Below are 26,765 nucleotides of genomic sequence, written 5' to 3'. Positions count from 1 at the left end.
AAAAACAGCATTCTGAGCATTTATGGTAATCCATAAATACACACAGAACCCCCGAAAATGGTCTCGAACCCCCTGTGGCGTTCTGACCCCTCAGCTGAGAAGCCCGTTGCTAAATGGGTTGATAGAATCTGATAAAAGACTGTTTGATCCAGACACATTAATGAGGTCATTGGCTAAGAAGACCTTTTGACAGCACTGGCGCTGTGATGTACATGCAAATGAAAAGAGCTACACATCAAAGGTAAAAGTGTCCAAATCCCCAAAACCTTCATGACATCCGTTTCACCAATTAACAGATATCAGGAGGTTCATGTGCAGATTTTCAAATACTGAAGATAGCCGGTTTTCTATCTCTCTTTGTGTGTGTGTGTGTGTGTGTGTGTGTGTGTGTGTATGTGTGTGTGTGTGTATGTGTATGTGTATGTGTGTGTTTCCATGTGCTTACACATGCAAATGCTCTTAAAACTCAGTGTGGACTAAACATACCAATTATATACCACTTAGCTGAAAGAAGCAATCATGTATTGAATGTCAGGTTAATGTGTGTGCTCAAAATATGTGTTATTTGTATCTTACACAATATGTATGTGTGTGTGTGTGTGTGTGAGAGAAAGGGGGAAGCCTAATATCCTGCATCGTTAAGCAGCGTTTGACATCTTCACACCTTCAGCGTCGAGCTTCTCCGTAACACAGAGACGACACTGAAACTCTTTGATGTTCCAGAGTCTTTAACTACTTAATCCCAAAGAGGAGGGAGGGGAATTAAGAACCTCCTACATTTGAATGCAGTTTGTATAGTTTCCCCCACTCCTTTTACATTGTACACACACTCACACACACAAATACACACGCAAAGATATTTAAAAAAAAAAAGTGTAGGGACAGTTGTAGAGCTTGAATTTTATCCCAGGGCTCCCTGAGAATTAACTCAACCCACAGAGATCAATTTAACCCCACCAAGTAAATAAACTGAAATTCCCCCCAACAATCTGAGTTACAGGGTTTACACATGACAACAGCAATACACTTGTGCTTGTAGTGAAATGATTGCCAGAAGGGTGGGAGGGTGGTGGTGGGGGGTAATCGTGATGTCATACAGCTTCCTCTTGCAGAACGACACGAGCGAATTAGTCGATGGATCAAGTTCCATCAAATCTCGATGCGTGCAGATCACACCATGCTGGTTAAATAATCTGCTTCCACTTTTTAATGCGCCTGCAGGGAAACAGATTGTGGCTCAGCTCACGACGAGCTCTGCGAAAACGCCCCAAAAAAAAAAGAAAAAAAAAAAGAAGAAAACTCAAGACGACAATCTTACAGTTATTGTGCTCCGCTCGGTGTCACAGTGTCAATACACTGAGATATATAGAGATATATATGTCAGTGAATGTACATACAGGACAACGCTTAGTTTTAGCTCCGTTTTAACTATTGTTTTCATTGTTGACTGAAACAGATACAAAATGTCACGTCTTTAATGTCATCAGGTTGACATTACATGACAGTGGAGATAAGAGACACGAGGTAATATATACAAACAAGAAAACAAAGGCAGAAAAGAGGGAGAGGCACTGTTGCACACCACGTCTGCTACAATATACGAGTAGTTGCTCTGACACAGTTTCAGTATTCTATTAAATGAATAATAGAGGAAGAAGGGAGGGTTAAGAGTATTCCTTCCTAATGTGGAAACAAACAGAAGAATGTATAACAAGGCTCCAATGTAAGGTGACGTTCTTTTGGTAATTGCTTCAACAGGAGTTATTGCACACTTTATGCATCATTTTCGGGCATCCAGTCATCCAGATTTTACCCCTAATGGTACATGATGGAATTCTTCAATGTGTCCCCCCTGGGGGGTTGTCTGAAATTTTTAGTGATTAATGAATTAGGTGGTGCATATGGGGAGGTGGAAAGCACAGAGCAGGCTAATGGGATTTTAAGCTCTCCTTTTTCTCAGACCTGCCCCGTTTCATCACTGCTGCTGCTCTCTCTTCTCTCGTCAAATCCACTACGTAAGACGGCGAGCACACGCCAGCGGCAGCAACCCGGGGAAGTGTTTTCTCAAGCAAGCTCATGAAGTGCTCGCCTGCTTCTTTTTTCTACATCTGCTTAAGCACACTCGGCCGATTTCTTGCTGACTTAGCAGCCTCTTCTGCGGATGCTTCGGGAGCTGCACAGAAAAAAAAAAAAAAATGAAGGCAGCTTTCAGGAAAAGTGTGTCAGGGAAATAAAAAGCACAGTTGTACCTGCTTCTTTGTCTTTTGACATAAGGGGATGAAATTGGTAAGAAGAGAAAGACCAGGGCTATTAACAATATGTACTCACACACACACACACACACACACACACACACACACACACACACACACACACACACACACACACACACACACATACAGACACATACAGGCACTATTTATACACAAAAACTGGTATTCATAATAATACAATATGCAGTGAGAGCGTGCACACCTCACATATTTCAGACTAGGAATACACATTTTTCTAGAGTCAAGGTGCAAATGGCAATATAAGGTGAGAGACAAACTCTAAATATAATAAAAACTGTTTCGTTTGTTCACCAACTGCAATGATTGTGTGATTTGCTTTTTATATACGGTCTACAGAGCAATCTGTAAACTACCAATCAAAGGTGCATATATAAAGGTAATACTGTTTCATGACTTTTGTGAGATCAATTAGGATGAATCATCTTATTTCTCTGTTAAAATTCTCTTTATTTTATCCTTGATTGTGACACCTGTAAAGTCTGTTTCTATCTTAGTGTTACACACTGATCATTGATTACATTTCTGACATATTGATAATTGAGATGTCACTGTTGATGACTGTTTACAGGTGCATGTGATAAATTAATCACACAGGAGCTATAAACATCCACAGCTTTGCCTAAAGACAGCTGCTGTTGAACTGTTCGAAAATCTCACTGATGCAACATCAGTTTGTTTCATTTTCACGTCTGAAGTCTGGGGCAGCAGGCAGCATATTTATAATCACATATGGGTAATAATATAATTGTGGGAGTGGAAATGAGCCAACTTTCACATTTATAAATCTGACAAAAATGATGTGTATGAATCATCATTTTTGGCTTTGCTTGTACAGTTTTAAGCATCTGACTAGGACTGAACATGGAGAAATACAAAGGACATGCATTTAAGTTAATACATGAAATCAATATCTTCATTTACAGTAGTAATCTGCTGAAATCTAGCTATTGTGCTGCATTTGGTGAACTAAGTTAAGCTTTTTCTATAATATTCTGTAATGGTATTTGTTGAGATTTCATGTTTTATCAAAGCTGAAATGTTTAATGGCCTGACAAGCATTTCTGTTGGAGTGTTTAGAAGATTTACGTCTTAAGCAGCAACCACTGGGTTTGGAGTTGAGTGCCGCAGCCAGAAGGGAATTATTAAGACAACAGTGCATTGCTGGTTTTGGTCTTTTCATGGGATTATTTTATCCTTTAAAGGGGGTTTGTCTGTAATCAAACCACTAAATCAGTCTCCCCGAGACATAAGAGCATTTGAAGTAGCAGTTTGTGTACTCTTCCATTGTACATGTCCACATTATCAGCTGAATCACCAGGTAAGCGTCCGCTGTGTCTGTTCCTGCCGCAGCCCCCCAGCTGGGGCCAATCTGTTGGTCAGGTGTGACTCGGTGGTAGAAGCCACGGCCTTGCCAGCAAGCTGAGAGGACTTCCAAACACAGCCCAGATACTGAGAGGGGGACAGCTTGCACCTCAGTGCAACCCACAATACACAAGAGACACTAAATAGTTTCAAGGCAGTAATGGAAGCGTTTGTACATATCTGTAAAGACATGAATCATAACAACCTTCCTTATTGCAGTAAATGGACAGACATGGTGAAGAGTAAACTCTCATGAATAACAGTGTATGATGACAGTTTGCAGTGAAAACAGAGCCACACATGTCGTGTAAAAGGTTAAATACCTAACATGACAGATTCCTATACATGTAGCGCTCATTAGTCATGTCAGGAAACACTACAGCTCTACATCAGGGATGTTTTGACCCCTCCAGGAGGACGTGAATGTATCAGACAACCACTGCAAATGCAATAAACCCCACTGGAGGGACTTTCCCTGTGGTCCACATCGTAGGACAATGCACAGCCCGGCTACTGCTCGCCAGCTCCACACAAGAACTTGCGAGCAATGCTGGGTGGATTATGTCTAAATAAAGCCACGGCACTGTATGAATCACTGTGTCACTGATCCCCTCTGCTTCCCAGACAACAGGTTTGCCTTTTGCAAGCTGTCACTGGCTTTCCACTCTTTCAAACGGAGAATAAAAGAGAGGGAGAAATTGAGACTGTGCAAGGGAAAGAGGGGAGTTGACGTTCATCACTCGAGTGCCGTGGCTTAGCCTAAGAGGCTTGAATTATCAGTATGTTAAGCTGTCAGGGTGTGCGCTCGCACCTACCACGCGCTTACAAACTCCTGGGCGCTTTTTAATCAAGTAAAAACGCTGAGAGGCAGTGGCGAGTGCCAAGAGCCCAGGCTAAGAGATGAGCTTTAGAATATCTGTTACACTTTCTCCTGACATCACCAGACGTGCTTTTTCACTGTAAGCTGCAAACACAACTGTTTTTTTTAGAAATGTCTTCAAAGAGGACACAGTGAATTTTCTGCATACTTTTACTTCATGTGATTCATCATATTCAGTGTCTGCCTCATGGTACGCTGATTCTCCACACACAGATGCCACGTTTAATGAAATCTACATTGTTTTTTTTGTGTGAAATCCAGCCCACTGTGCATTTTAATATGTTGTCATGACGGCCTGCACGATATGTGAAATCCTGCTGTCAGCATTGCTGTCACGGCATCTGATTGTGATTATAAACATTGATAATAAATTCAAAGATGGCATCTTTATGTTCTGCCTTGACCCGGTGAAAAGAAATGCTGCAGTGTTTTTCCATTTACAGAATTTATTTAGAATTGCCCCAAAACCAATAGATCTTAATATTTATACTGTTCAAAAGCTTGAAAGTGCTGTTGGAAAGTTGATCTAAAGGTCCGCCCAAATGGTGCATTCAGGAGCAACACACCATTTGAGAAAGTGGCTTGAATGCAGTGTTGTTTCAAATCTGACTCTCAGCACTTAAATATGTCTGATGTCCCAAAGTTTGGCTTGTATATGCAAAATGAATCTACACACTGTCATTGAAACACATACTCGGTCTCTAATGTTTTTAGTCACGTTAGCAGCCTGGTTCTAGAGATGGTGATATCAGTGTGTTGGTCAGTCTACTGCTTTGGTCCAGACTTAAAAATCTCAACAGCTATTGGATGGACTGCCATGAAATTTGGCCCATATAGTCTAGATAATAATTATTTCTGACCTGTGTTGGAGAGGTCGTGGCCTGGTAGGGGACTATATTTTAGGACTGCCCGACAGTATTGGCAAAATATTTAAGAAGAGATAAAGTTGATCTTGATAAGAAAATATCGAAAGCGGGCTGCCTTTGTATTATTGGCCGATGCCTTTGTTGAAAATTCCAACAGGTGATATTGAAGGAACGAAAGAGTAAGAACTCGACTGTGAGGGCATTGCAACATCTTGACAGACTATAGCACGCACAAGTACATATCAGAGTTCTTCTTCAAAAATGGCAGCAGCTGCAAGTCTTTTTTTTTTGATTGAATGATTAAATGATTAAATAATAACCTTTGCAAGATGAATGTCAAGTGTACTGTGAACTCTCTACACCATTATAACGTTAGCGGAGCAGCAGTAACAAACAAGACCAGCTAACCAACACATACTGCAGTATTAAACAACTTAAACCAACTCTGAGGTGAAGACAATAACTAATAAGTGTGTGTCACCTTAAAATACCCTGCACCCGCTCAGTGTGTTGGACAACAATGCTTTCCCCAGAGCTGCCGGTGCAGCAGAGAGGCTGCTCTGTGCTGCTGGAGACATGACGCTAATAACACAGAGGAGCACTCCGCCTCCCCCTCAGTTTGTTATTCTTATACAGGCAGGAGACTGTAAGACACTTCATTAATGGATGCAGTTAACTTTTTAGAATAAAAAGGCTATGGACCATAAGTCTTATCTGCCAGACCAGTTCTGTTTCATATTGTTCTTCAGTGGAATAAGAACACCAGTGAATGGTTTGACACAGTAAACTAGAGCTTGAGACTGGAAATAGTGCTTCCTTTTCTATTCATTCAATCAGAAATCAGTTTTGAATCAAGAATGTGAATTCTGAATCAAATCAGCATCCAAGTAGTGTGATAGTATCACATTTGGAGATTAGGCCTAAAAGAATCAATACCGCCATTTGTCACAACCTTTCTTTTTCATCGTTTTGCTCCATCTTGTTATACAATTTTAATATCTATAATACTTTTGTCTGGCAAATCCTGATTTTTTTTCTCACTTAAGCACACAACATTCTAACATGTATGACTCTGTGCACAAACTGTGTATGCTGCACCACACATGTTCTCCAGCCTTTGCCACCTTTCTCTCTAAAATATCCACACCCGCCTTGGGGAGCAGAAATCACTTAAAACCTTTGGGACCCAGCTGCTGGACTAGAAAAATGTGCCTGTGTTTTGCACATTGATAGCATGCTGACGTTAGCATTTAACACAAAGCTCTGCTGTGCATATGTACAACAGACTGTCGACTCTTTTTTACCAACTATCAAAAAACATTCATAATATACCTGGAGTACAAAGACAAATCCCCTCCACAGGCCGGAAAGATAATGAAATATTAATATCACATGAAGAGGAACCTCATTTTTGAATCAATACTCCCATTCATCATTTACATTATATTATTATTATATATTCAGATTAGGAAGAGCTTCTCAAAAGAACGATAAATAATAGAAAAGTAAATAATAATTTGATTACACACAGTAAATACATTATAAGTGTGTATATATATATATGCATGCAGCACGACAAGCAGGATGGATATAGAGGTCAAACCTGCATATAATCTGTGGAGGCCACCTGTCATTTTGCCTGTAGGATGGTGGAAACAGATTTTCCAAACATTGTTGCAGACAGGACTGAATCTCATGGGAGAGGTTGGAAATTTAGAGAGAGTGGGTGGGCGCAGGATTTAAACAACAGTCCCACGCAGACCTTTAAATAATTAATTACATGGTGCAGACACAAATAAGGTGCACATGATGCTTCTCCACCACAGATTGGATTACAATATTGAACAGCATCAGCTGGAGTCCATCCTCACCTGTTTTCCACACGGAAAAGGTCGTAATAAAAGGTCTTCAGTTACAGTACTTAGAAAACAGCATTAAAAATAGTTACAGAGAAATTGACAGTAAAATAATTCATAGCATGGGTTGAAAATTTAACCCATTTTATCTGAGGTCAATGCTGATAAGCCGCAGTACTGATACACTATCATCCTTTCTTTTCAATTTGCTTATCAAATGTCTACTGCTGACTACACATCTTTTATTTCATCCAGCTGACAGTTTCACCCAGTTTCCACGATCACACATTTAGATTTTCAAACATGTTGTTTTGAATTCATGGGAAACGATGACGTGTTGTTTCAACCAAGGAAAATGTGCACAAAGTCGACTGCACTCCAAGAGGGAAAACAATGTACCCAATATAAAACATGTCAACTGAGCTCGAGCCTAAAATCACAAAAATAGAAGCGGTTAACTCTAAGCAGCAATTATAAATCTGGAGCTGAAACTTTTTCACCTTTCAAGCAGCTTTACTGTATGTTAAACCCAAACCAGAAACAGGTTTATTACCAAGTAGATTTGCATATACATTTAATTTACCCTGTTGTTGTGGCGCGTAACAAACAAAAAACACAAAGTAAGAAAACTAAATAAAACTAAATAGGTGATCATAAATAAATTATATACAATTTTACAATAAAAAATAAGTAAAAATACAGTATAACAGTCCATGTAAGGTGCAGATGTAATGGTGCAAAGAATTACATTAATGCAACACGCCAAATGCCAAACTACAAGACTTTCCAATTTTGGAAATGAACCTAGTATATAAATGCTCGAAACACGTGTCAGATAGGATCCTAGTCCCAGCCATTAATGAGCACATATAAGCTCTAACCTAATACAAAATAACACAAAGGCTAATTCTGACACAATGCCCCTCCATGGGTGCAGTATGTGCATAGCTCTTTGATCACTACAGCCCTCTTAACCGAGCCAACAATAATATTTCCTTGAGTTGAGCTGTTTCCCTCAGCCCCCTGTATTAACAAGTATAAAAATAGCACTCACACGGGGGGCAAAGGGGCTGCCTATTTGTGACCACACTCCACCACCACCCAGAGTGATGCTGGGAAAGCAGCAGGGAATGCAAAAGCTCTGTTCCTGCTCCACCTTTCGCTTCTTAACCCTCAGCCTCTTCCATTTTCTCTCCACACCCAACTCTTCATCCTCCCTGATTGATCTCACAGCCCCTCCGCCAGCTTAAATTACATCAGCCAGTGGCTTTTGCATAGAGACAAAAAGGCCCTCAGGTTTCACAGATCATAATTCTCTCCGATTGCTTTAACTTTTAAAAGGTACCATGTTCAATTTCAGCCTGTGGCGATGCCTCACACCCCCGGCCATCACATTCTATTATGAATTATGACACAGGATAGATTGTTTTTTAAGTTTACAGCCCAGCTCGGTGACAGAGAACTGCTAACCAGTCAAGTGTGTGTGAAGGAAGGGGCAAGATAGAGAAAAAACAACAACAAAAAACTGACAGTGGTTGCAGGAGTGTTTGTACAGTTCAGTATAAGCCACAGTTTGATCCCTGCCCTGTGAACGAAAAGTCCAAATGTTCAGCCTCGACTTTAACAAGGAATTTTAATGTGCTGTTTTCAGGTTGGGTTTTTGGTGTGTGTGTGTTTGCTATACTGTAGTGCCACAGCTTGTAAAACTGGGGATCCTTGACCTTAAACTCCCAGGGGCTCATGAAGGTCTTAATCCAGCTGTGACCGCAGGTGGAACTGAACTGAACTGAACTGAAGAAGGGTAAAGAGCATTTTAAAGCTGCTGTAGGACATCATGTTTGTACTCATCGCTTCAGATTTTCAAAATGCTCATGGGAAAGTCTGAATAACTGTATTTTTTTCTGTTTTTAAATATTGGTTGCTGATGTATAATCATATGCTTCATATTGTCAGGAGTATAACTTTACAATTGAGATTTGAAAACTGCATTAATCTGTAAGTATTTCAACGTAAAAAAAATCACATGTGACTTGTTCACCTCATAAATAAATAAATACATAAATGAATAAATACATAAATAAATGAATAAATAAACCAGAACCCAAAACAATTGTCAAAAGGTGACAATAATACCAATACAATAAGATGAAATAAGTATGTGTTATAAAAAAATTACAAGTTGAAAAAGTCAAAAGTTTAAAGTTCCCTGGGGCTCATTGTGTTTGATGAAAAATGTTTGAATTAAAAGGTGCTGATCACTTTTGACTGAAATTCACAAAACATGAGACATCAGAGTATTTTAGATTATTAAAAAGATAACAGATGGCTAAAGAGGATTATTTTCTAAATATCCAAACTCAGATTTTTGTAATACCTGAAGTTTTAATATAACTTTAAATATCTGTATTGTTTTTATATCCTGATGATAGAATAGCATCGTACAATGAATGATCTTTGGTAATTAAAATAAAGTTTCATACAGTTCATTGCTGAGCTGCGTTCACATGTTGGCATTTAACACTCCGGCCCGTCCTGTTCATGTGGTAAAGTGTCCTTGAGCAAGATTGTAAACCCCAATTTGCTTCTGATGGTCAAGGCCAGCACCTTGTATGGCAGCTCCCCCTCCATCGGTGTGTGTGTGTGTGTGTGTGTGTTTGTGTGTGTGTGTGTGTGTGTGTGTGTGTGTGTGTGTGTGTGTGTGTGTGTGTGTGTGTGTGTGTGTGTGTGTGTGTGTGTGTGTGTGTGTGTGTGTGTGTGTGTGTGTGTGTGTGTGTGTGTGTGTGTGTGTGTGTGTGTGTGTGTGTGTGAGAATGGGTGATTGAGAGGCAAAAATTGTAAAGCACTTTATCTGTTAGGGTAGAAAGGTGCTAAGTGCAGTACATTTACCATGACTACATCAGACCTTGTTTAACCATTTCTTATCATTACATCATCATAGTTTATATATTTAATAAATTAGACAAAGGTAAAAGTATTACAGATTTCATGTATGTAATTTATCCCATTGAGAAGTTACTTGATTGAATTCCTTCTTAATAAAAAAGAAAGAAAGTAAAATCAAGTGCACAGTTTGGTTTCCATTATATGAACTCCATAAAGTCAACACCCAGCTGACCAAACGCAATAATTCCTCTACAGACCCTTTTTGTCTGCATCCATGTGCCATCCATCATTCTGTAAGCTCCACCAACATGGCAGCATGTCAGTGTCGGTGGCCTTTTTCACACTGCGTCAGTCCCTACCCAGGCAACTCCCAGCACACTCTGTGCACTGAGCCAGGCCAGCGTGAGATCCGGAACGGCTAAAAAGGGCCAAGGCACAAAGGGCCAGCTGCTTGCAGAGCATTGGCTTTACATAGGAGGAAGCAAGGCTGGCTGAATATATTTCATACATGTGATCCATCTTTTTATATTGGGTTATTCCAAAATGGCAAATTAGCGAGGATACATTGAAAATACTGAAGAATACATTTTTAGAGAATAGACAGTCACAGAGCACTTAATTCGGAACACCTGTGCAATATAATGCAATCCAATGCAACAGCTCTGCCATGAATTCTTACACATTTTCATTTTTTTGTTGAGGTCGTAGAGGGTGGTTGTGGTGCGTTATTACTGAAATGTGTTCCTAATATTCTGTCCACTTCTTTAACATACACGAGGGAGACGAAATATTAAGAACACTTTTCCAATATATTGCACTTCAGTTCACTAACACCATCGACTACGACCTACATAATGAACATAAAGTAGAATTATAACCTTTCTGTCAATGTTGATTAAAAACTGAGGCTTCATAACAGTAGAAAAGTCAAATTTATGGCAAGACTGTTGTGTTGGATTGCATTAGATTGCACCTAACTGTTCCTAATAAAGTGAATATGTATAATAACTCAGGATTCACTCAGCTCTTAGCCCATGATAAACTAGTGAGCCGTATGCATGTTTTAATCTGTCTTTTTCTGAATGACATTATTTAAAAACAAACAATCACTTGTCTTCTGGCATTTCATGAGCTGCCACCTCAACATTTAATGTGACACGTATTGTCCAAATCAATTCACAACAGCGAGCGTCCTGAACTGACATCTGTAGCATTGTGTGATGTGAAAGTGTAAAACTGGCTTGACATGGCGAGCCACACTCATTGTCTGCATTAACTACACGCAGCCCCAACTTAAGCTTAAAGCAGTGGCTTATGAAGGCATGCAAGTGCACAAGTGTGCAAATCACCCGGGCTCATAAATATCTCATTCTACAAGGGATTTTCCGTATGCATTCTTATGAGAGCTTACAGTGAAAGAGCTGATGTGCAGTAAGTGCATTAAATACAGCTGCATAAGAGCAGTTGGGATCATGTGTGAGAGCTGTGTGCATTAAAAACAATGGCAGCTATGTGGAAGAAAGCATTACACTTCCTTTCATACTTCTGCACTTCTCTCTCAGTGAGTTTTATAACTGTGCTGAGGTCCACACTTTCACTAACACTAATGGAAACGTCTCATTTTAGACTAAATGTGGACTTTGAACATAAATTAGTCTATTATACAGGGAGATTAAGGTTTGAATTAGAGAAGACATGAATGATTCTTTTGTGACTGTAGGTCATCTTCTCATTCATGAAAATTTGACACATCCACTAAATGAGCTGAATTTCTTAAATAAAACAGTAAAGTGAATCGGCTCATTTTACTTTTTATGGTGAAACTTTTTTTCCACCTTCATTTGTGTTTCTGTTTAATTTTCATAATGAGCAATATAACTTTGCCGCCAGTCTTGACTCTATAAATGTTTAAAGGCCTTCTATCCAAATGTTTTTTGTGATGAAACATGAGAACTAGAGTCTGTATTAATATGTGGAGGATGAACAGTTGTGACTTTGCTTTAGTATTTGGATCAGAGCCAGCTGAGCATCTGAGGGGTAGCGCAGACAAACACCTGCGTGCTTCCTCAAGGTGTAAAGACAACCAATTAACACACCTTAAACTAACAGCATAAGACTCAAATGTATGAATATGAGACTACAGTCGACAACACGAGTGTGCTCTCTGAGGACGTATTCATGGTAATCATGAATATGCAAAATAAAAGGAGTGTTCACAGTCAAAATACTGTCAGGGATTTCAGTTTTTCAACACAAACTATCACAAAGCCTTTCAGTGAAAAGCTGCTATCTCATGAGACAGTCCTGTTGGGAAGATCTTCATTCCCAGAAGGCTTTGTCACAGATGCTCTTTTTGTCTAAATTAGAAAATGATTATCATATAAAGAAAGGTCAAACTGTCTGCTGGAGAAAGCCAATTTAAAAGAAAAGAAAAGGGAAAAAACAACAGGGAAACTCAATATCATAGTATGAATATGCAAATTAGGTTGCAGAACACCTGACCTGTGATTGGAGCACTACAAAGTAGATGTTTGTGGGATTTATGTGGCCTTTATGAATATGAATAATATGCTAAAATGATATTTGATTAAAACACTTTCATCTTCCTTTTATTCTTCAGTCGCATTTAAACACCCAGCTCCTCAAAACAAGCCTCCAAAGAAACAAAACACTACATCTGGGGAAGCATTTCCTCAGTTGTTGACATTGTTGTAAGGTCCAATTTTCAGATATGATAGAGTGGCTTTAAAAACTCTGGTCTGGCAGTATTGATGTCTGAAGCACTTTAGCAGTATCTCTGTCTCACACACACACACACACACACACACACACACACACACACACACACACACACACACACACACACACACACACACACACTCCACTTCCCCTTCCTGGTAAAGTACAGGATGTGCGGATGGAGAACTAAGCAGTTTTTCCCCGCTCTGCTGTTGCCAGGAATGCTTTATGGGCCATGTTAATATTGGTTCTCCTGCAGGAAAGATTGCTTGATTCAATCAAGCAGGTCACTGCCTCGTAAAGCCATTACGCTTTGTGCAATGTCATGCGTTCTGGAGCCAGTGGACAGTCCTGTGTTCTGTCCCGGCATTTGGGGAAGTGGTCTAGTGAAACACGTGTGCCTGGCACGTCAGCACCTATAAATAGCCGTCACCAACTAACGTAAACACTTTTCAATAATCAATTAGAGCTGCTTTTTTCCATAACCAAAATACACCATGTCGTCCTTGTAAACTTGTGCTCCAGGCAGATTTAAAAATAAAAGACTTGCTTCACTTTCTCACTCAATTTGCATCCGCTGAAAGCCTGGAGGGTATGAGATTGCAAAAGACACGAGGAGAGAGGATGAGGAGAGAGATAGTGTGGTAGAGAGGGAGGGGTAAGTTGATATCAGGGTTGAATATCAGAGGGAGAAAAAGAAAAAAATATATTGACCTCACTGATATCATCTCCTGCAACTGTGTCACTTTTGTGAGAGAAACAGTGCTGCAGGGAAAACTTGAAATATGCATAGAGGGAAGTAAGAGAGGCCATAGAGAATAGGGACAAGTGAGTGTGAAGAAAAGAAAAACAACAGGAGCAGTTTTGAGTGAGTCAAGAAGGAGAGCAAAAATGACTGGAAGAGAGAGCTGTAAGTACTTTTTTAAAGCCTCAGAGCGAGCAGATATAAGCAGCAGTCTTACCTTCTCAAGAGGCCGTGGCTGGTGGGACGGAGAAGTGAGGAGAGTCAAAGGGTCCCGGGGTGGTCTGGGTGGTAGGGGGTCTTGGTCCGGCTCGAAGCAGGGCTGGAGGGTGGTCCAGGAAGAGGGGAGGAAGGATGGAGTGACAGGGAGCAGGGAAACGGGGGGGAGAAGAAACGCTGCTTGTCTCTCCCTCCCTTTCTCTCTCTCTTTATCTCTTTCTCCCTCCAACATACACACACGTACGCAGACACACGCGCTCGGAGGCAGACACCAAAACCCCGAGTCACTCAGATAATAGGCAGAGAAAGAGTCTTTACATTTACACCCTCTGCCACAGGGGGAGGATGGGGTGAGCTCCCCTCCCACTCACCTCCAGGCAGCCAATGAGAGGCGACAGAGAGGTGTCCAGGCAGCCAATGGAAGAGGAAGCAGCCAGTGCCTTGCCCTAGCCAATAAGTGCAATAGCTCATATCCAGTTGGAATAATGACAGTATGGAGGGAGTCATGAAAAGCTTCCCTTTTTTGAAGGACAGACCAAGCGCCGCACTCCAGGCAGTGAGAGTGATTTAGGGCTGCCACAGACATTAGACTGATTAGATTCTGAGGCCACTTAGCTCAGAACCATATCCCTGCATGCTCCTCTGCAGACCTGGCAAACTCTGGAAAGAAAGGCTTCAATTAGCTGGAGTTTGAGAATGACTTGTATGGTCAAACAAGGCACTCATGCACACATCCAGGAACACATTAGGCATGTGTTCTCATTCACAAGCTCTCACCTAATCAATTCTCATCAACCACAGTCCTTAAAGTACATGAAAACAGCCCCCAATCAACAACAGTGAGCAGAGAATAACATTTTTACAGAAAAATATGTTCGTCAGGCGTTATTACTTGTATTTTCACTAAGGCACTACTTCACTCGGAGAAGTCTTATTTTATTTCCGCCCGCTCAATCGATGGCTCTGGCAAGCACCCAGCTTGATAAATGATCAATAGGGAACTGTCAGGTTGAGGAATGGGAAGCACATCACGATTCAACTGCTCATTCTACACAGGCAAGTGAACGAAACAGTAGTTATAACGTTACATCAAAACCAGTGCGAAGGAAAAATACTTTACGGTTGTTCTTTTTGTCGACGTGCACAGCTCGACAACTCGATGAAAAAAAAAAAAAAAGGTTTCCAGGAGGATGGGAAGAATTCCCTGGGGCCGCCAGCTGTGGGGATTTTTATACACGACTGTGAAACTCTGGGTTTTCTCCCTGATGTTCACAACTGACTTCTCCAAGGAGTCCCCGACGAAAATTACCCATCCAGTTTCTAGACTGCTGTTCAGGATGAGGGGGTTGTTGAGGATGGACAATACAGCCTTAAAATAATATGAACACGCTTTGCAGGCTATTTTGGGCTCTCCTTGTACTCAACCAGGTGTGGTGAAATTAATGTTTTATTGCTCACTTTTGTTGTTAGCACACCCCAAGGTTGTAGCCTATCCCAGCATGCATTGGACAATCAGCGGGAGTACACTCTCCTAGTCTATGACAGGGCTAACACACATGGACCAATAATATCACACTTTGACACCTATGGGAACTTTTATATTTCCAATTCACCTAACCTGCATGTGTTTTAACCTGCATCCAGACATGAAGCAACCACGATACCAGTGTTTTTACAGGGGAAAGTTGTAGTAAAGTGAAAATATATATTTTTTAAACTTAAAGACACCTTTTCAAACTTTAAGCTTGATAATCTTGATAGGATATACAGTTTTCTACTGACAGGAAATACATAACCTTGCTGGCCTTATCTGCTTGTTACATTCATGATTTCTTGTCATTCAGACATAGGTGTTGTTACATAAATGTTCTGTAAGGTTTAATTCAGGTATGACAGCGCCATTACGGCTCATGCAATATTTGGTTTAGTTTGGGTTGGTGTCACTGCTGGAGAGCAATGGTGAGTTAAAAAGTAATGATATGAAGGGAGAAGACTGTTTTGTCGTCCCTCACAAGCTGCATCAGTGATAGATTGTTGATTAAAGGGGTCGCTCTTATGAACAGACTCACAGAGAATGATTTCTGGTCACTATGGGGCATTTCAGCATCTTTTGACTCATTGCTCACATTTCATGGTTTACCACTTTGTTTGGTCTGTTTTGGTGAACACACATCACTCTCAAAAGCTCTACAAGACAAATATATGCTACCTGCCCATCACCAAACAACAAACAGACAGTTAGTGACTAGCTGGTAAACATAGTGAAGAATGGTGGAGACCAAACCAGAGCTAAAAGTAGAGTGACTATTGGACTTACATTCATTACAAAGGAATGCTAATGTTTCTCCGACATATGCCATATATTTTAATTGTGGTGGTAGCTGACTGTGGGGTGGGAGCTGGATAAAAAAATTATTATTAAATAAGAAGGTACCACATAGAAGGTGCTCCACTACAAATATCTTAAACTAGCTGTGCTACACTTGACCCTTGAACTTACCATCAACACACACGCACCCACACCGATGTTTCTTCTTTACGGGAAAAGCCGGTAAAGGTTAACAACCATATAAACTCTTCCTCCTTCTTCTCTGGTTTTATTGGCAGACTACAAACCAACATTAAAGGTGCATGCCACCACCTACTGTACTGTGTATGACATCATGTTATTCACAGGCGGGTTTGTTGTCGTGTTTATGACAGAAAATGAGCAGCTCCAAAAATAGAAAATCAATATGTGGCGGGAAATGTTGATATTGTAGCGGCCGCCACACATAAATGAATGTATGAGAAACCCTGCAAATGTCATACCATTGGTTTGTTTTCGTAACATTTATCTCAGTCTCTCACCTACAACGTCTGATAGTGCACACATGTAGGATGACTTGATGTTAATAAGCTGAAATGATTATTGTTGTTGTACTTTTTTTTTTAATTGATTGTTTCTCCAGTATAATGATAGAAAATAGATTTGCACATGTATTACACTACTCTTCTGCACTGCATTGTATCTGCCTGTGTGTATTGAACAGCAGCAGCCTTTAATGCAAGAGATTTTTTTTTACACTAAATTTACATTTACACGTAAATGTGACTGAAGTAATTAGGTAATTTGTTGCATATCATACCTTTCTCTCTCCCTGTCTCTTGTCTGCTTCTCCACTATCAACTGAGGAAAAATGCACAAAAACATTAAAAACATTTTTTTTTTAAAAATGCGATCACATTTCCACATGTCTTTACACAATTTATGCAATGTTGTGTTGAGTTTACAGTAATTTAAGTCCACATGAGTCTTGCTAATCCAAATAGTTTTTGGGTGTTTTTTTTCTCTCTTTTTTTTTTTTTTTTCCCCGTTAGTTATGGTAAATAGCAGCAAATGTCAGAGTTTTCTTGAACAAGATGAGGTTTAAAATCAGATTCAAATTTTATAAATGTAATTATGTAAAACACAATTTCATAAAAAAACAGATCAAGGTGCAAAATGTGATACAATCAATCAGCCACATCAATCTGTACTGTATGGCATCACTTGGTGTCACCTATTAAAAAAAATGATTACAAATGAAAACATTTAAATTCCTTTCTGGATTCAGTTGAAACATTTCTAACACAGATCAGATCAAATTGCCCATCCTAATTGTTGGATTAAAACAAGTCCTTCACACACACACAAACGCTATGTACTGCTGTCAATTTAAAGATATTCCTTTTGGTTTAAACTGTTGCATGTTGAGCCTGCACATCTTCACATTCCTCCTCTTTGAATGATGGTTTGCAGGGGCCCTAAAAATCAATGAGGCTGTCAATATCAGAGTACATTATAACATGGTCGGATATGCACAGCATAAGTGTGGCATCAAACTGTCAGTTAAGCGGAGAGTAAAATCCAGAAGTTTGTCTTCCTCTGAAATCGATATATCTCTAGGCAGTGGAAGCATGACGAAAATCCCACCAGTTTTAAAAATTGTCCATACACTGGGGTCTTGCTTTTATAATGGAGTCTAAGATTGGACATACATGCATGACTCCTAATCAGAACAATAATTTCATGGATATCTATAACGTCTGGCATGATTTTTCCCCCATTTCAAAATACACAAGTTTGCATCTTGACAACACAATGATTGTAAATCATCTCATTGAATGCACCATGCATTACAATATGTCTCTGTATAAATCCAATCAGTATGAAACCTACTGTAGAGCCATCCATTGCTTAAAAAAAAAAAAAAAAAACAGGACAGAGGGGTCACAGACTCCAAAGGCAACACTGTAATTTTCAGTGGCATAGTTTTACAGAGCGGGGCAGATATGAGCCCCCGTCTTCATGTGAGTGGGAGAGGAAGAGACATAAAAAATTCATTAGAAGATGGAAGGAGATGTCACATCGAATATGTAGCCAGCTGCGGTGATGACCATGGGTAGTCAGCTGTGTAAGGTTTGTGAGGTAGCTGTGAACTGGAGCTGTAGACCTGAACTAGACTGACAGAAAGGTCTCATCAAGAAAATGCAAAGACAGAAACATAATACCAACAGATATATCATTTTACAGAACTGTCAAGTGATGTCATTTTTATAATAGTTAATCACAAAAATTCTGATAAAACTGCCTTTAAGATTTCTTCATTTCTAATAGCTATAAATCCAAAGAGCTGAAAACGTTTCAGCTCATATTGGCAAGAAAGGAGGAATTAATTTTCCACAGTTCTGCTAAGTGACATTTTCATCCAGAAAAAAAACATAAAATATGCATTAAACCAGATGCTTACAGTACAGATTGCATTAATTAAATTGCATCAATTATATGAAAGGAGATCAATAATAGAAAATCAGTCTTTTGAGTCATTATCTTTTTACCTCCCATTAAGAGAACATACCGTCCCTCAAGAGTGTCTCACTAGCTTTGACAGGAGGTGGCTTCACATTGAATTCAAATGATATTACTTTCCTTAATATAAAGGTGAGAAAACGTTACCCAGGTCAGTGTAAATGAGAGAGAGCAGGGTATGATGATGAAGTGGTCAAAGCCCATCTTCACAATGCCAGGAATATCCACTCCAGATAACATCGTCCTCATCAAATATTTAAAGAAAGGAGGAGGGAAAAAAATAGTAGACTTAAATGCCAGAAGATTCACAAGGGGATTTAAAGACTGGGGGATTGTTACTCATTATCTATCTAAATGTCAATGGAATGTGAAAGCCTCACAATGGGCCTTAACTACCCAACGGTACCCAAATGTTGCTGTAGGGCTCTTTATTATCACCCTTTAATTTAATGGAGAAACATGTTGGTCCAGTTAGAGACAGAATGCATTGAAATGGTGATACATAGAGCCAGTGGTAATATCATTTCCCCCTATATATATATATATGATGAGGTTGATGTTATATTCAAATAAAGCAGCTTATCTGTGAGATAAAATGCATTACAAGGTCATGAAACAAAGTGGCTTTCTAGCGATGCTGCGAGTGCACTGTTGGGATAAATTTAGATTTGGTTAATGTGACAGTGAGTCACCAGCAACGAATAAACACAGTCCAGAGATCTGACAACTGCAGCTTTTCGCTTCCGCCCCAAACGTAATTAAGTCCCCCAATATCTGCTTGTCACCTTGTTGTATCATTACCGTCGCTGGATCATTTCTCTCTACTTAGTTATTACTTAGCAACCCCCCCTCCCCTAAATATAGCTTTCCCTAGGCAGCCAGTGTGATCGCACTTCACAGTAAAGCCAGCTGTGGGTTATTACATCCCAACCACCCCCCACCAACTCTAACCTCACTCAGTCTGGAAAACTTAAATGGATAATACGCCACTCAATAAGTTAGGTTTTTTTTCCTAAAGATTTCCTAAACTGAGGACATTGAGGAATTGGACAGGAGCTGTGATGCTAGTTATTTTTTTCTTTCAGCGGGGACATTGCTGCGACTCTTAGCCCCTCCAGTCAATTAATATAAGCCTTTTAGCTCTCGTGAGGCTGCTCAGCGGATTGAGATGCTTAAGAGGCAGATTTGATGAAATTGAGTGGGAAGTGACAGTATTTACTGATTATTTTTGGGGAATGCTCGCTTTTTACTATGCGGCCGCGCGCCCCGAGGATAAATGTGGGCCTCTGTCCGATCAGCTATGCTTGATTGATGAATAACACGGCATAGATGATGACTTCAGGCTCTGAATATTTAACACCAACTTCTCCATGAATTCATTGAAACTTGAGAGAAACTGACCACAGTTTTTACAATGTTCCCTGTCGCTTGTATCAAAGTGCAGTACTTGTTTATGCACAAATGTGTACATAATAATAAAATTAACTTCCTGAAATGTAAGCTAGTACAGCATTAGCTACAGTAAGTGTCTGCTAGCTGTTAGCATTTTTTTCTGCATAAGCTACATGAAAGCTACTTTAGCTCTAGATTCAATTTGAGGGGAAAATACTGCTGAATGAAAAGATAAAGGGAATGAGCAACTTTAAAAAATGTAACACATATCGTAACCCTGTAGACCTGTATGTAGAACATGTATATTTACTAGTTTTTGTTTATTTGCTTTTGTATAGAAAAATATCTGTTACAATCAAATATCAAGACACCTGAAATGTATTTGTGCTAGTAGCTACCTTTTTTATTCTTTAAGTGGCCATGTTATAGCAGCGTTAATGGCCTCTGAGGTCCCTCATATGACATGTATGGGATTAAACACAGCTTTTGTCTGATACTATCATATATCAGGACACATCCTGGTTTGTATTTATAGGTTTCTTTTTCCATGTGTCTGGACACACAAGCATCTTTCTGTGAGGAGTTACTGAATGTCTGAATAGTGTCTGAGCTGGTAATGTATTCTTTTGGCATGGGAAGCACTTTATTTTTATTATCTGTATCATTTTATAATGGTTTGTTTGAGGTAATGTTTCATTTTTGTGCATTGGCGAGGCCATGAGGAGAACTGGAACTTTTTAAATGTTTTCCAATGTTGGTTATTTGAGATTTAACTGCTGTGTTTATCATTTGTCTGGAGTTTGTTTTGTTTGTTTGTGATTTGCCATTGAATGATACACAATAAGTGAACTGATTTCCACTCTCATATAGCCATAGAAAAATGTACAACTACATATACACACATCTGTTTACTCCACTTAATGGTTTTAATTTGCACAAAAAAAATCAATTATTGAAAAAGTATTAATAAATGTGTCTTTCATTGGCATAAAAAAATCTGAGTATAGATGGGAAACTGGCTAACAACCTGAACAAATGATTTGTCACAACAATTTACTGAGCTGCAACACAAACATTTAATAGATATATATGTAGTCCTTCAAAATAGACAGTTTTCAGTTCTGCTCAATTTCAGACATTAAGTAGAAAATCACCTTTGAATAGAGATGACTCACACCTTTGTTAGTTGGTCTGTTGTGGTGAGAAGCTTGTTGGTTGCTTTCTGGTTAGTTGCCATGTCTATTTTGTAACACTATTAGGATTTTCTCTTTTGGGCAACATGTTTATTTATGTCTCCTGTTGCATTTAGACCTGCTAAAACTGAATATCTAAAAGTGCCACTCTCCATATTTTCTCTGTATAACAACTATTCTCCAGTTTTAAACTCACCTGTAGCAGGTTTATTTTAGCATTTGATTTTCAATGTTTACCTGCGTCTATTTTTGTCATTTAGATGTGTTAAAATAACAGAACAGGACAGAAAAAAAATGTGCATGCTGCTGCTGCTGTAACTTGTTTCTATCAATATGCACAATCACAACATGAGCACATTCTCAATAGTCTCATGGTACTTAGAGTCAAAATAATTAAGTAATAGATAACAAAAGAATTCAAGATAATCACTCTGATTTCCTTTTAAGCTAGCTAACTTGATTTCTTCCATTAATGATGAAATTAACATAGCAAAACACAAAACCCCAACCATGTATAAAATCACTGGTGATACAACAGTTTGCTTTAATATATCCCACTGTTGTAAAACAAGGTAATTAATCATCCAAAGGTCTGGGATGGAGATGTCTACCTGTCGTTACATGCTCCACACCTCATTCAAGAGAGTTACAATCCAAGATGGCCAGCAGTCACCAACACCATCAATAATCCTTACTAGCAGAGAGGTGGAGGCCACTTACTTCTTTAAAGTGAGCCAAGAGCGGCAAACTGAAGCCAAAAATGACAAATAAGATGAGAGCCGAACAGTAAAATAAATTTATTGCAGTCTACGCTTATGCAAATCTTAAGGGTGTGTACAATAGCAACTTAATTTTGATGTTACCTTAGTGTGAAACTGAAAGGACTTGAGCCTCATCCTGTCAAGGGCAAGACCCGGCAGGTCTTTGAGGTGCCAGTTTTGCTTCAGTGCCTCAGTTCCTGAACCAGGAGAAACATGTAATTGGCTCAACATTACATGCAAATTTCAGTGTGTTATTCTGCAGTGGGCATGCCTACAGTTGTAGAGACCATTAGACAATGAACCCTTTGTGGAATAAGGACACATTTGATTGCTGTAAAATGTGTTTATGTGCTTTGAGTATATTGCCTCTATAACAACGTTACTCTAAAGCTTCATGTAGAGTAATGTTGTCTGCCTTGAAACTTGAAAAGCTTCAGTGTTAAATGCTTCTTTGTGTTGGACTGGCTCTACTGATGAGCCGTGTTATTGTTCTGATTGCTGTGATTTCTTATCACTCAGTCACTAGCTGTGTTACATGGTAACAGCTTGCCCGCATTATCCGCAGACACATATGCCTTTAGCTACAGATAGAGGGATGAGTAGGCGCTGTTTCCACTAAACTACCTGAACATAAGAGGCGAGAGTAATGACCAAATTAGGCCAACTCTGAATAATTCAAATGAATCTTCTTAATCAAATATTATCATGAAACGCCTCCTAACTTTAAAGCAGAGATTTAAGGGGATTTCATAAGCCATCGCCAATGACTGGTGACCTAATTCAGTTCTCCTTCAAAATCCACTTTACTTGAAGACCTACATCACGGCCAATGTATGTTGATTGTCCTGTAATTTTCATTTAAAAAAAAATAAATAAAAAAAAGTTAATCTTAACATGTAGGGTCAAGAGTGTTGTTCTCTTGTCTTAATTAGTTAACAATTTCCATTTAATGAATAGTAATTTGAATTGAATTAACACTGATGGGTTGTATACCCATAAAACTATTAAGAATGATTGTACTGTAGCGGTCATCCAATTGACCTCAGTTAGATTATATAAATGTATACATATAATAAATTCTATGGTGATGATCATGATTAGACTGAATTGATTGACTGTGTAGGCAAAGGGATTGCACGGCCAAGGCATCTTGAGCACCTGTTATTGCCACGGGGTCGGGGGAGGGGGAACACTGATTTGTGGCGTCTCCAATTCCACCAGCAGCAACATCCCATTGAGGAGCACATAAAACTGTTAAAGTGCTCAAGGCTGCTGAGTGATGCATGTCAAGGTCGGTCGCAGTGCTATCAGAGACCTCCGTGACACCGTTTCATTGTGCTCGGTAAATAAAAGAACTCAACAGACGAGTGTACAGTACACACCGTATTATTCACGTGGCATTGTTTGTGGTTGAAAAGACCTTTTATTCAGTGCCTGGGAGGAACAGTACAGCACAATGTGTTATAAAAATGTATATCCACAGGTTCAGTCAAGACATCAGTAGCACTAAAGCCTGGTTAGTCTCTGAAATTCAATGCAAGGCTACTACAAAACTGCATCCGTAACATACTGGTTTTCGTCTCCCTGTAAGTGTGACCAGGGACAGCAAGCACTCCAACAAAGATTAGCAGCAAACTAATCATTTCCAGCTTACTCTGATAGGCTTTTACTAAGTGGTAAAAGGAGGAATAATCATTTTAAATTCATAAGGCTCAATTTCAGCTAAAGGAATCTGGTCCTCTGGATGTGGGATTATTTATTACAGTAGTGTCTGTGTACAAGAAGGTTGTTCAAATTATGTGAAGTAAAGGTATTGTAAAATGTAGCTGCTGTTTACATAATTTGTATAATACAAAAGAAAGTGGTTCACTACATGAGCTTATTTTGTAAAGCAGTCCTGGTTGTGTATTAAGGCACAGTGATCAATTTTACATTTTTTAGCATTTGTTACTTTTCCAAATCACTTTCTTTTTTGTTCTTACATAACTTCATTTAAAAATAAATATCTATTATCTTCTTTAAATTTAAAATAGTCTTTAAAACTTTGCTGTACCCCGCTGTAACCCACAACTCTAAAATGAAATTGGAACAAATGTGAAAATGATCAATACCTAAAAACAAAAATAAAACAAAAAAAAACAACAACAGGGTGGATATAGCAATTTTTAAAAACAGTTTAAAAGTTGATAACATCAAAAAATAAACAAAAATAGAACACAAATGACAAACATGTAATATACAGATTTTTCTTTTTTTTTTAAATGGATACAATTTGAGAACATATTTACTGTAGCTTTTCCGCTCTTGTTCCACCCCTTGAAGAAAATATGTGCCAATGCTCCAGAGAAAAAGGACCCCTCTGTCCGACCCATCTCTTTGGCGTTTGGGGAGGGGAGGAGCAGACGAGGCAAAGCGTCTCTGCCAGGCAAAGAGCCTCAGGGCCAGTTCATTGGACGCCACATGTTCACAAGGCATGTTATCAAGGAATTAGAAAAACATGTCTGCTTGGACATAAAAAAACTGTGTTTAACTGGGGCCCAAAACACAAAAATAAAAAAATAAAAAAGGAGGATGGACGGCATTTATTTTTTGTAGGGTGTTGTTAAGGCGTTCTCGATGCAGAGGACGATGTAGGAGCTGGAGCAGCTAGTGGAGCTTTGCTGCAGGAGGTGGCCGCTCTGTAGTGATGATGCCAGACCAGTCACAGCGCGGTCGCCTGCCCGCCATGTTTCGCAGTAGTGGTCTGTTTGCCGGTGGCCTTTCTTGCTTGATCCATGCCAGATCATTTTCTCTGGCCTGGAGAAAAGAAAAAAAAAACAAGCACAGACATCAATGTATACAATACGTCTATACAAAATTAACTGCAAATCAACAAAGGCTACCACAACACTGAAAGCTACATATTGCCGTGTACTGGATTCTGAATTATAAGTGCTTTTTCTCGTTCAAACAAAATTTTCACCAGTTAAAGACTCACCATGCACTGTCCCTGAGGATATCTCTGCCATCAAAGGAGTAAAGTGGTACATTCTCCCTCATTCTGCTTGCGTCGTCACTGAAGATGGACTCCCAACTGCTAAACAATACTTGATCCTGCATAGAAAAAATACAATGCATTAATTCCATTTCTACTGCATATGAACCTCATGGAACAGCAAGATACATAGATTACATTTAGTTCTGATCTCAGTGGAAATATTTAACATTCATGACCATTCTTCAAATATTTTCAATCAAGCCTTAGCAGCAGTATCTCACCTTGAGATTCACAATGGGGATGCTGTCCCTGTCCGACCTGCGGACGACCGTGTAGAGGTCTTGAAGCTTGGAGGACAGGTAAGCTCTGAAGGTGCCTTTCAGACCAATGGCACGGGCCTGCTGGAAGCACAGGAAATCTGCCCCGCGAATTCCTCGCATGTTACCAGTTTGAGGGGCGTTAAGGGCGATGAGATGTAGCTGATGAGAAAGACATACAAAGGTATGTTACCTCCTGTATAAATATTGAGGGCTTCCCTCTAGAGCAAAAAGAGCCTCTAATTTTTCTTAATTTTCTTTGGTTTGGTTACTTTTATCCGATCAGTTTGTTTCTCCCTTTTCCCCAAAATCACTCCCAAACCAATTACCACTACAAGATCCATGATTCACCAACAAAACCCCCCATGCACTTACATCAACTTATTATATGTAAAATATTTTAGGGGCAGTGTTTATGCCAAATTATCCTTTATTAGCCATAACTACCATAATACCCCAAAATAAAAGTAATTAATCCTCATCATGATGATTGGTTCTAGTGGTTTAACTCTACTTACTCCTGATGCTGATGAGTCCACATGCACCACAGGCTGCACCACAGGGAGGCTGGGGCGTCGCTGGGGAGTGACAGCATGTCTGTTATCATTGTGGGTGGCTATTCTTCCATCTGTGTGACCCGTGTGTCTGGGATCTGGGAATCTGGGATCATACTGTGGGGGGTATCTGGGTTCTACAGGTGGTTGTGGTGGAGGCTGGATGGGTCGTGCCGCAGAAACTTCCTTGGAATAATGGCCAGCTCCGTTATGGGCAACGATGACAGGTGGAGGCTGGACCTCTGCCACCTCATTCTCCTGAAAATGACAAAATGGTCAATTTCAAGAGGCAAAAAAGTAAAATACACTCTTTCATTCTTTTGTGGAGTCTAACTTACCAGATCTCTGAAGAAGGGACTGTACTCTCCAAGCTGTGAAGGAAAAACAATATGCTTAGGGATGACATAACATATCAACTCAATGAATTAAATCATATGATTCCATTAAATCTAGTCTTTAAAGTACATTTACGGTAAAAATCATTACTGTGGAAATGGATACTGTACCATGACTTGTCGCAGTCCATCGCGGACTCTTAAATAGAGGTCTGCCCTGTCTATGATGTAGATGAGACTGCCCTCCTCTTGGCGTCTGGCAGTAGCAATCATGGTGTCATATGTCCTCAAAACTGTAACCTGTGGAAGACAAGTATACATGGTTTTTAGCTTTTTGTTGGACATAAACACAACAATAAATGGCTGCTAAATGGGTTTCAAATGAAAAGATATCTAGAAAATAGCAACACTTGTTCCAGGCCACAGACTGTTCCCCATGAATTATGAGTCATGCGATGGAAGCTATACAATTGAGTCATTAAAGTGCAGTAATGACACTTACCCCAGATGATTGACCTGAATTTCCAGGGGGTCCAGGAGGACCGGGAGGTCCTGGTAGACTGA

The 26,765-nt window shown here is 39.6% G+C and overlaps 1 protein-coding gene across 1 annotated transcript in view; it reads right to left on the bottom strand.

The window, feature by feature from the left end:
• Positions 1-24,322: 24,322 nt before the first annotated feature.
• Positions 24,323-26,765, bottom strand: part of col18a1a (collagen type XVIII alpha 1 chain a) — a 45,992-nt gene continuing 43,549 nt past the window's right edge. Inside the window, exons 35-41 of the mRNA XM_062431327.1 lie at positions 26,704-26,761; positions 26,373-26,501; positions 26,205-26,237; positions 25,831-26,124; positions 25,277-25,474; positions 24,996-25,111; positions 24,323-24,814 (exon numbers count right to left, since the gene is read on the bottom strand). Coding sequence (XP_062287311.1) covers positions 24,601-24,814; positions 24,996-25,111; positions 25,277-25,474; positions 25,831-26,124; positions 26,205-26,237; positions 26,373-26,501; positions 26,704-26,761 — 1,042 coding nt within the window. The 3' untranslated portion in view covers positions 24,323-24,600. The remainder of the gene's footprint in view (positions 24,815-24,995; positions 25,112-25,276; positions 25,475-25,830; positions 26,125-26,204; positions 26,238-26,372; positions 26,502-26,703; positions 26,762-26,765) is intronic.

Source organism: Scomber scombrus, chromosome 13 (genome assembly GCF_963691925.1).
Source record: "Scomber scombrus chromosome 13, fScoSco1.1, whole genome shotgun sequence".
Classification (NCBI taxonomy): Eukaryota; Metazoa; Chordata; class Actinopteri; order Scombriformes; family Scombridae; genus Scomber; species Scomber scombrus.
This window is presented reverse-complemented; position numbering and strand designations above follow the sequence as displayed.